At 53.3% G+C, this 10,793-nt stretch overlaps 1 protein-coding gene across 3 annotated transcripts; it reads right to left on the minus strand.

Annotated features, from left to right (window-relative positions):
* Window positions 1-1,599: 1,599 nt before the first annotated feature.
* LOC133364803 (gastrula zinc finger protein XlCGF52.1-like) lies at window positions 1,600-7,634 on the minus strand. Of its 3 annotated transcripts, none has more exons than XM_061585652.1 (4): window positions 7,220-7,634; window positions 5,594-5,720; window positions 4,392-4,487; window positions 1,600-2,761 (listed from the first exon to the last, which is right to left on the minus strand). In XM_061585652.1, the coding sequence occupies exons 2-4, from the start codon at window positions 5,625-5,627 to the stop codon at window positions 1,764-1,766; spliced, it is 1,128 nt and encodes a 375-aa protein (XP_061441636.1). In that variant the 5' UTR covers window positions 5,628-5,720; window positions 7,220-7,634; the 3' UTR covers window positions 1,600-1,763. The 3 variants fall into 3 exon arrangements, with proteins under 3 accessions (XP_061441636.1, XP_061441634.1, XP_061441635.1); XM_061585650.1 differs by lacking the exon at window positions 7,220-7,634 and adding an exon at window positions 6,713-6,949; XM_061585651.1 differs by lacking the exons at window positions 4,392-4,487; window positions 7,220-7,634 and adding an exon at window positions 6,713-6,942.
* Window positions 7,635-10,793: the final 3,159 nt, after the last annotated feature.

The raw sequence follows: 10,793 nt of genomic DNA on the forward strand, positions 1-10,793 counted from the left end.
TTCAAAGGCATGCATGGGGAAGTCCTTTCTTTTCAATAGAAAGAAGAGCTGCCCCGCTCCTTCAAGCAGCAGCTGGGCTGCCCTCAGTAGCATTCCCTTCCCACAGGTGCTGAACTGACTTTAAACGGAGGCAACGTCTCCTAACACCTCAAAAAGAATTTGCTTCATCATGGCGTAGTGCCCAACTGCCTTCATCCAATAAGCTGTGCTCAGTTTTGTCAGTCTTTTATTATTATTAAATGTATATTTTGCCCTTACTTCCAGAAGAAACCCAGGGTGGCAAGCAATAAAACCCAAAAACTATTTAAAACATCTTAAAACATCTTTTAAGCAATTCCAACATAGACACAGACTGGGATAAGGTCTCTGCTTAAAAGGTTGTTGAAAGACAAATGTCTTCAATAGGCGCCAAAAAAATAACAGGGATGGCACCTGCCTAATATTTAAGGGAGGGAATTCCAAAGGGTGGGTGCCACCACGCTAAAGGTCCGTTTCCTGTGTTGTGCGGAACGGACCTCCTGATAAGATGGTATCTGCAGGAGGCCCCCACCTGCAGAGCGCAGTGATCAACTGGGTATATAAGGGTAAGACGGTCTTTCAGGTATCCTGGTCCCAAGATGTATAAGACTTTGTACACCAAGACTAGGACCTTGAACTTGGCCTAGTAGCAAATGGGCAGCCAGTGCAATTCTTTCAGCAGCGGGGTGACATGTTGGCAATACCCTGCCCCAATGAGTAGTCTCGGCACCGCATATTGCACCAGCTGCAGCTTCCGGACCAACCACAAAGGCACTGATATGGGAGCCGGTTTTTCAATACACTTGGAGTTCCTTGAAGTGGCACCCCCCCATTGATGCCTTACTGAAACTGAAGTCCAACAACATCCAGACGATGGCAGGTCCTTTTCTTTCCCCACCTCACTAGGTCCAACTCCAAGGAACTCCCAGAAGGGTTCAAGGAAATTATTTGAGAGAACAAAGAAGCTAGCCCAAGTCATCTTTATTTTTACTACTCCCAAGGGACCGCACCACCCAACAAAGCCCCTGCAACAACCCTCTGCAGCTGTGCAAGGTCCAAGAGATGCACTTTCTGCAACACTGCAAGGGATACTGGGGGGGGGGGCACAGTTTGGCCTGCACAGCAACTGTGGGTAGTGCAGGCAGGCAGTCTGAGTGACAGTTCGTCTGTGACATCTGTGTATTCCTTATTCATATTTTTATCCCATCTTTCCCCCAAGGAGCTCAGACTAGTATGTGAGGCAGTCAGCTCATTACATCCTTGCAACATTCCTCAGAGGTAGGTTAAGCTGAAAGAGAATGGGCAGGCCTTCATGAGCTTCATGACTCAGTTGGCATTTGGATCCAAGTCCAAGTCAAACATCCCAGCACCACCTCCGCCTCTCTTAGTACCCTCTGGATGTTTTGGACTACAACTCCCATCACCCTCAGCACCATCCGGCTATGCTGACTGGGGCTGTTGAAAATTTGTGGTCCAAAGCATCCATAGGGCAGCAGGTTGAGCAAGGCTGTTCTAGCCTCTAGTGCATCGCAGGCATTCTCTAGCAATCGCCAGGCATAGCTACAGAAAAAGAGGGGCACATTTTTAAAAAATCAAGAGATTTATGCCGGGCAGGGGAGAAAACCCCAAGGCCCTCCATAATGGAGAGAGAAGGGATTCACTGATGGTAACACTTGAGTCTTTCTCAGAAAGGCTGCTGGCCAGCGGGGCAGTCACCAACAGTCGCAGCAAGCGCAGGCAGAACGCTACGGCGCAACCTCCTCGATCTGCACCTGCATCTCCTCCTGGCAAAGGGACTCTTGGTGCTTGAGAAGCTTCTCCCTGAAGCGGAAGCAGCGGCCGCAGCGCAGGCAGGTGAAGGGCCTGGACCGGCGGTGGAGCCTGCAGTGCGCCATGAGGTTGGCCTTGTTGGGGAAGCGGCGGTCGCATTCAGGACAGTCAAAGGGCAGCTCCCCTGTGTGCAGCCTCTGGTGGGTGAGGAGGTTCCCATGGCGGGTGAAGGTCTTCCCACAGACGGGGCAGGGGTAGCCCCCCTCCTGGGTGTGGGTCCGCTGGTGGATCTGGAGACTCTCCTTCCAGCTGAAGCTCTCGCCACACTTGGCACAGACAAACGGCCGGTCCTCCTGGTGTGCTGCCCGGTGCCCTAGGAGATCCGCCTCGCTGCCAAGGGCCTCACCGCACTCGGGGCACTTAAAGGGCACCTTCCCGGCATGCGAGGCCTTGTGGGCACACAGGTGGCCCTTGCGCCGGAAGACCAGGCTGCAGGTGCTGCAAGGGAAGAGGCCCTCAGCCGCGTGGTCCGCTCGGTGGCGCAGCAGATCCCCCTTGACGCAGAACTGGATGCTGCACTGGGCACATGCATGCCGACTCTTCCCACGGTACTTCTTGTGGGCCAGGAGGTTAAGGTGGTACTGGAAGATTTTCCCACATGACGGGCAAACGAAGGGGCCTTTTTCCTCCTTGTGGAGAGCCTGGTGGTCCCTCAGGGAGTCCTTGTCCACAAAGCTCCTCCCACACTCCCCACATATCAGCAACTCCTCCTGCGGTGGTGCCCCCATCTCCAGAGAGCCCTGCGAGAGACTCCTCAAGTCCATCAGCTTCACCTCGCACCAGCTGGGGCACAGTCTTTGGAGGGAAGGGAAAGGTGGCCTGGAGGGGCTCCCGGGAGGGGACGTGGGCAGGTTCCAGCGCCCACTGGCCTCCTCCTTCATCTTCTGCTCCGGTCTGCTCCTGTCCCACTCACCTGTGGGAAGAACAAGGTGCAAAATCCAAATGTGATACCCTAGCCAAGGAGTAAAGACAAGTGCCGCTGCTTCACTTGCAAAGTGGTTTACAGTCTGTATTGCCCACTCCGTTTCCTGTAATAGCTGGGGAACCACGGATGCACCCTCCCCAAGAGCGCACAAGGAGATTGGGGCAGGGGTGGGATTTGAACTGGGCTCTCTCAAATCAAAGGCCACTTCTCTAGCCTCAGTTACTTGATAGTCAAGGTGTACTGAACTCAGTAGGTCTTACTTCTGGGTAGACATGCCTAGGATTGCAGTGTAAGCAGTTTTGCCACTTTATTATTTATTTTTTTATTTCATTTATTGTATTTATATACCGCCCCACAGCCGAAGTTCTCTGGGCGGTTTACAACTTTAGCCTGCGCAGTGGAGGGGAGGGAGAGAGAGCACTGCTCGGTGACTCTTTGCATATTTTGAGAAGCCAAGAGAAAGGGGCCTTCCGCGTGGTGCTAGAGCAAGCCACTGTTCAGAGCACGCATTGTTTTTAAATGTCACTATTTTTACTGTTTGGCCAGTGAACTGACGAACAGGATCGTGTTTGAAGCGGATGCAAGTGGATCGGCCTTCCACAGATTTTTTTTTCCAGAAGACTTATAAAGTGCAATCCTATACATGTCTACTCTGGAAAAAGCCCCATTAAGTTCAGCAGGACTTACTCCCATGTACGTTTTTATAGGACTGCAGCCTTAAGAACTGGGCTTTGATACCAACAGCCTGTTTATGGTGCATCTACTTCAAGTCAGCTGTGAAGATTCTTGGAATGTAGAATCATAGAGTTGGAAGGAGCCTATAAGGCCATCAAGTCCAACCCCCTGCTCAATGTGGGAACACAACATCTCAGCGCCTGTGAGTTTGTCCCTGTTGTGGTCCAGCAGAGCAGAAATGGAGTCAGGACTGTCTTCATCCACAGAAACTTTCATCCTTTCAGGATCTCATGAGCACCATCAGGAATAGCGATTTGCGAGAATTCTGCATTAGTTCAGTAAGCATTTTCTACCACTATTAACAGGCAGCCCTTAATACAGATATTTTATGTTCGATTTTCCATTTGCTTTATCTCAGACACATTTTTGGGTGGGCTTCTGTATATCAACAGATCCAATGAAGGGGGCCTGAATCACGAGGGCTGTGTGGAAAGGGTAAATGAGGCAGGGGATCAATGCAATGGTCCACGATTTCTCAAAAACTAAGAGGCCACAGGTTGAACACAAGCAAAAGGAAGAAGCACTTTTTGCAACGCTTCACGAGCCTGAGAAACTCAGTCCTCCAGGATGGCGCAATGGCTGCTGATGGCATCCTTGGCCAAGAGGATTAAAGAGACGCATGGACTCCAATCCAGAGAACTGGAAGGAGGGCAAGGGTGCACATGGAACCAGGATCGAGGAGGAGGCAAGGCAAGAGGTCCTTTCCATTATTGACCCCACATCCAGAAACACAAAAATGAAGAAACCTGTTGCTGGAGTCAGTCATTCCCAACCAAGCTCCCCCTCCCTCCCACCTGTTTCTCCCTTGCCTTTCACCAGCGTGACGTGCTCAATCTGCCTTATGGACTCCCTTATGGGCTGGAGGAAGGTCCATGCCACTCACCAGAACTGGCACTCTCTTGTTTGGGGCGATCCACGATGCAGGGGTCTTCCCCTCGCTCAATTTTGCATATAAGCTCCGGTTTGGGAGGCATGGACCCTGTGAACGTGTGCACGCACGGGGGAGAAAGAAAACCAGTCTGCATTTGCAATTGTCACAGCAGCAACCTCAGGAGGGAGGATGAAAGCCGCACCTGCAACTCAGAGGTACTCTTGATGCAGGACCTTAACATGAAAAAAGCTGTTTCACTTTCAGGTTAAGGGCTGACAAGGCCAAGGCTTTAGGGCAGCCGTCATGACCCTGGTGCCCTCCAGAGGTTTGGGACTACAACTCCCATCAGCCCCACCCAGCACAGTTGTGGGTGTGGCTTACAGTGCACAAACAATATCGACATCTGCAGTTGGAAGCCACAGCTGTGCACACTTACACATTTCCTCTGTTTTAACATTTGTGCCACAAAACCTCTTGTGGGAATCCCTGTTTGAATAATTATAAGATCATTTCTGCCTTGACATCTCAGCATTTTCAAAATGTATTCCAAATGTCATTTCATTAAACATAACTTCTCTGAACTAAACCTTTAATATTCCCGTTTTGGAGAGGGGTTCAGTGAGGCTATGAATGCATGCTTTGCCCAAAGCTGTGCAGCAAGGGGCACCCTCACATCTTCCTTGCTTGTGTTGACAAGTAGATAGGTTTTACTTATTTGGTCAATTTGGGTGTGCCATTCTATTACAGGCCGAGATCACAAATCAGCACAGCCAGGAAAATCTTCAAAGAGAGGCTGCAACTGGGATACAGGAAGTTGCAAAATCTGCAGTTGCTGTTTTACTAAAAGTACATATCAGTGTACTGCCTTTGCTATATTAAAGAGTGTCCTGTATTATGCATCCCTCAGAAAGGGGCAGAGTCTCCCTTGGATGTTTTTAAGCAGAAGCTGGATTGCCACCTATCAGTGGGTTTTCTGCCTTAACACGGGGTTGGACTAGATGGCCTTTGGAGTGCCTTCCAACTCTATGACTCTTAACTCAAATCTCCATTTTCATGTTGAACACTGATCCCCACACACACACACATACTCTGTGTACCCAAAGAGTCTTTCATATAACAGACAAAAAACAGCATTTGGACAAACTGAGGTATTTAGAAGCCCCAATCCATAGCAGCAGTGGAGCCTTGCGGATGTTTGCGCTGCAGATCCTCACCTAGTGAAGCCACCAGCTCAAAGTTGTCCTCCATGACATCCTGGTAGAGTTCCCTCTGCCGTTCCGTCAGCAACACCCACTCCTCCAGGCAGAAATAGATCGCCAGGTCCTCAAAGGTTACTGGAACCTGGGAGAAAGTGTGTGTGGAGGGGAAGAGATTGGGGACGTGACTATTCAGAGACATCTTCCAACACAGGCCACAGGCATCCACGAGAAGGACAGCAGTGGTGGATGGTCACAGGCACCCTGTCGCTGGTGGATTCAGCGGCTGCGGCACCGCTTGCCACCCCTGCAGATCTCAAGAGGAACCTGAACTCTGCCAGGTTTGGCCCTGGAGCAGGGCAGGTAACAATCAAGGAGAGGGTGCACCTCAGCTCGTGCAGAGCAGCTTTCTCGCACAATGGTGCCGCTCCAAGCCCATCCCACATCCTCGGATTCGAGGGAAGAGCTCAGGCAGCCCCAAATCTCAACACCTCTCCGGTGTGCGGTGTGTTTTTTAACCCCGCTCTGCCTCCTTAGCTGGCCTGTCAGGGCGGGATGGGAGTGCGCCTATTCCTCTGGGATGCGCCGCCAGCATCCCTGTAGGCCCAGCTGGCTTTTCTCCCCGTGCCAAGCAGCCTCCTCGGCGTTGCTTTTCCCGGCAGCCAGCGGGCCTCGGTTGACTTTCCCGAGCCGCCCGCTCGCTCGGCAGCGCCTCCTTCCAACCCCACCCGAGGGGATTCCGAGGCGAGCCCGGAGGCGGCCGTCATTCCGCATCCGTTCCCCCGCGAGTCCCGCCACAGGAGCCGCCCAGCACTCCCCCTTCCCGCCCGGCGATTCTCCTTCGGGGCTGCGGTGCCCCGCGCGCATTCCGACGGACACGGTGGCTGGCCCTGCCTGCACTCGCTGCGCGCCGCCGCCCGCGCTTGGAGGCTCCGGGCGAGCGACTCTGGGGCGGACATCGGATGCCGCGGGGGAGAGAAAGATGCCTCCCCGGCGCTTCGAGCGAGGGGCTGCCACATGCAGCCCGAAGCGACGCCGGCCTCCTCTTGGGCAGCGTCTGGGCGGCACGGTCCCGCCTCCTTCGGTCCCCCCTCCTGGGCCGCCCCTCGGCTGCCCCCTCCCACGCACCCCTCGTACCTGGCGGCCGCCCTCCGCCGCCATCGCGGCCCCGGCAGCCAGAGCGCGGGCACCCAAAGCGCGGGCACCCAAGTCTCTCTCGAGCTAGCCGCAGCGGCGGGAGCCAGGCGCCGACAACGGCCGGGCGCCAGGGCCGCCTGTTCCTGCTGCGTCGCTGCCGGGCGGAGCTCAAAGGGCGGCCGGGGGGCGGGCCCTGGAGATTCGCCGCCGCCTGGGCCAGCCCGTCGGACTCGGCTTCCTCTCCCTCCGAGGGGCGCGCCCCTCTCTTCCTCCCTCGCGGCCGGTGCCTCTGCTGCGCCGGGTGGCGCTCTGTCCAGACCGGGGCCGGCCCGCCTCGTACGTTTCAGCCACATGCAACGCCGCTGAAAGCGCAGGCCTCCCCCAAGACGGGCTCTGCCCGGGTGCCGTGGCGGTGCGCGAGGGCAGCGGCTCCGGCACCCCAGCCAGCCCCGACCCAAGGGAAGGGAGGGGGAGCAGGACGGGGTTCGGCTGGCTGGCATCCCCTACCTTCCAGGATTCCCTCCACGAGGTGTGGGGCGCTGGAGGCAGGATGCGGGGGCTTGCAAAGGGGCGCCTCCGTGGGCGGAGGAGAGGCCCACCGGCCGGTGGAGTCTCCAGCAACCCGCTCTGGTGTTGCGCGCCGCGCGGCAAATGCGCTCCCAGTGGCCAGCGTACAAAATGGCCAGCCGCCCCCTCCCCACGCCCCAGCCGCTGAGATGGGGGGGAGTGTATATGTGAGCAGAGGACGCTGCCGTATGTGTGCGTCAGCCCCTTGGTCCCTCTTCCTCAGTATTGGCTACACATGGCTGCCATGGCTTTTCAGGGTCTCAGGCGGGAGCCTTTCTTCCAGCTCTACTTGGAGGTGCCAGCAGGGGCTGAGCCTTGGGCCTTCCGCAAAGCAGGTGCCCCGCACAGAGTGGCAGCCTCCTCCCCGCTGACTGAAGCCTTCAGCTGTGAGAGGTAGTGCGCTGCTGGGGGGAGGGGGAGGACTTGCGGGCTTCCCCCAGACACCTGGTTGGCCACTGTGAGAACAGGACGATGGACTAGATGGGCCACTGGCCTCATCCAGCTTCAGGCTCTTCTTATGTTCTTATGACTATGGCTCCTGCACCTTGCCAAGGGGCTTCCAGAGGCATTGGCCTGATCGGTCTTGGGAAGCCATGACCTGGACTCCCAAGGCCGCCTTTGCTCTGACTCAGGACAGGCCGGAGAAGCGCCCGGATCATGGCAAAGGCCTTGCTTCGTTCAGCATTCGGTAGCCAGCCAGATGCCGCCTCTGGGAAGCCCACCAGCCTCACAATAGTGCAGGGGGTCTGCTGGGAAGGCACAGCACAACACTCAGGAGCCAGGAAGAAGAGAGGTTGGCTGTTGAGGGGTGCAGGGGTGGCAAGGAGAGGAAAGCGGGAGAGAAAGAGACCACTTTTTAAAAAGGCAGATAAAAGATCCTGGATGAAGTCCCAGTTGGTGCCCCTGAACACGTACAGAGTTCCTTCATTCCGAGGAAACTATAGGCAGATTACTGAAGGGAAAAGAAAGGTCCGTGACAGCTAGGCAGTATCAATTGACCTCTGGAACTCATTGCAACATCTTAAATAGAATCATAGAGTTGGAGTCTCTCCATGGCTAGGAGGCATGATAGCCCAATGGAACTTCCTTGTGCTGAGGCAGTCCATCTCCAAGTACCAAGCAATGCCTGATAGGACAGACCACAGGGAAGGCCATTGCCTTCATGCCCCGAGTGTGAACGTCCCAAGAGGCCAGTCTGAGGGAAAAGACTCAGCACCTTAGGGCTTCCAGGGCAAGCATGTGTGATCTCACAGGCCCCACTCCTTGAAGGAATTGAGCCCTGCTCTTGGCCCCAATTTCCAAAGGGAGAAGCTCTGGTGCCACTTGCCCTCGTCAGCCCCCCCCACACACACACACACAGGCTGCTCCTTGGGATGGTCATCTCCAAGCTCTTCATCACACTCCATTTTGATGGCAATCTCTGGTCTTGGGAGTTGAAAGGAAGAACCATATCCTGGAAACATGACGCAGCCCCCACTCCCCACGCTGTTCCCTGGCTGGTGAAGGGAGCCAGAGAAACCTGGAGCTCCAGGTATAGCCCATCCCTGGGTGGTCGTCACAGTTTGGACACTCTTTATGTTCCCCTGTGTCTCGACAAGCAGCCTCCAGGCTCCTGTGCTGGTGAAAGTGAGGAAGGCTCTGCTTGCCTGTAGGTCACGAGCACCTTCTGGCTTTGAGGTTGCAGCCTCCACCCTCTGCCTTCCTTCCCTTCCTATGATCCCCCCTGAGCCTGTGCTCACCTGTGCTGGGGCCTTTCAGCACATCATGCACGCGCTGCTCTGGAGCGCACAGCTCTTCCTTGCTCTCTGTTTTGACAGCCTCCACCTTCCAGCCCTCCAGGCCAGACAGGACACTCACTCGTGAGGCTTTCCAGTGGCATCAGTTCACATATTCAGCTGCCAGTCATAAATCACGGGAGATTCACACCAAGGACTGTTGGAGCAGTACGACAATGGAACCAATGACCAAGGGAGGCGGTGGGCTCTCCAACACTGGAGGCCTTCAAGAGGCAATGGGACAGCCACCTGTTGGGGAAGCTTTAATTTGGGTTCCTGCATTGAGCAGGGGGTTGGACTAGATGGCCCTGTAGGCCCCTTCCAACTCTATGATTCTATTGTGTGAACCAGTCCATACAAAAGTGTGATTACATATTTTATGGGGTCAACTAATTGTTTAAAGATGGTGTCTGCTTAATAAAAGATAATTATCTCACAGATTCAACATCTCTAGATGAATTTATTGCCTAATATCCTGTATTCTTCCATTTCTCCTTGAGTTGGTGGTTGCCCATTCGCGCCCACATTGCTTGCTTCGTGGGGGAGGGGGGTCTTGAGAAACAACCATGACTGTAATATCCTGGCAAACCCACAGAGGCTACTCGAGGTGAATCTAACTGCTACCAAGGAAAGCACCCACCTACAGGACTTTATTTGGACTGGTCTTTGAAGAAGATTGTGTGGCTTCTGGCCATATCAAATGATAGTGATAGATAATTTATTGTTTTTAGCCAATGGCCATTACAAATGTAAGTATCAATACAAAACATCTGGTAAAACATTTATGGAACATTAGGAATCTATCCCATGATGCATAGATAAAACCCTGAGTTTTCAAAAACTAATTAAAATAATTGTAGAAATGTTGATATTTATTTCATTTTTTCATATATTAAGATTAAAATGTGCTCAGGTGAATCTCCCTTTGTTGGTAGGACTCGTGTGTTTTAGGAAGGCCATTCTTATCTTCGCTGCAGCTAATGCAAACAGGGCTACCCTGTAGGTGACGAATTTGTCTTTGTCTGCCAGTAGCCATCTTACCTTAAGTTCATCTGACTGGCCTTCTAATAAAGACTGAAAGGGAAAGATGCACTTCAGCCTTGGTGAGTCGTATAGAGCACAGTGTAATATATAGTGCCCCATGCCTTCGACAGTATTTGACCTGACCCACATATGCACAGTCGATCTTCTAGTGGGTTTTTTTGAATATCTGCCAACCAGATATTCAGTGGGCATCAATTGGAATCTGAGTCAGGTAAAGGCACTTCTTATGGGGAAAACCTTTTCCCCCATATCAATGATGAACGTGGTCCAGAATTTAGCTTCCTGGAAACTTTGTTCTAAATCATAAACTTAAAAAAAACAAACCTCACAAATGTAGAAATAGGTTTGAAAAGATAAAAGCAATGCTTGCAAATTGCAACATTTGTGAAATGTGCCACAGTTCAGGGACTGGGGTGTCTCTCCCTGACACTTTGCAAACTGACAGACATCTGCCTATCACCCTGGGCAGCTGTTTGCACCCTTACCCTTCCCAGACTCGCAACTATTTAATGTTTTGTTGTATTCTTGTTTCTGATTTGTGGTCTGCTGCCTTGGTGGTTTTCCTAAAAACAGCATGAAAACATTTCATCATCACCATCATCACTACCCCGTACTTTTCTGCATGCAATTCGAGGGTGCGGAGGGGGGCTCCTCTTACCTTTGGGTGCCTTCTGAACACGGAGCCTCCCTGGGTC

The sequence above is a fragment of the Rhineura floridana genome, chromosome 10, assembly GCF_030035675.1.
Source record: "Rhineura floridana isolate rRhiFlo1 chromosome 10, rRhiFlo1.hap2, whole genome shotgun sequence".
In the NCBI taxonomy this organism is placed as follows: domain Eukaryota; kingdom Metazoa; phylum Chordata; class Lepidosauria; order Squamata; family Rhineuridae; genus Rhineura; species Rhineura floridana.

Bases quoted from the DNA above. Each gene is read 5' to 3' on its own strand.
- LOC133364803 (XM_061585650.1), bottom strand. From the start codon at position 6,736: ATGGCGGCGGAGGGCGGCCGCCAG. The intron at 4,488-5,593 runs GTGAGGATCTGC...ACACGTTCACAG, and splicing joins TGAGCTGGTGGCTTCACTAG to GGTCCATGCCTCCCAAACCG. The intron at 2,762-4,391 runs GTGAGTGGCATG...TTCTTCCCACAG, and splicing joins ACAAGAGAGTGCCAGTTCTG to GTGAGTGGGACAGGAGCAGA.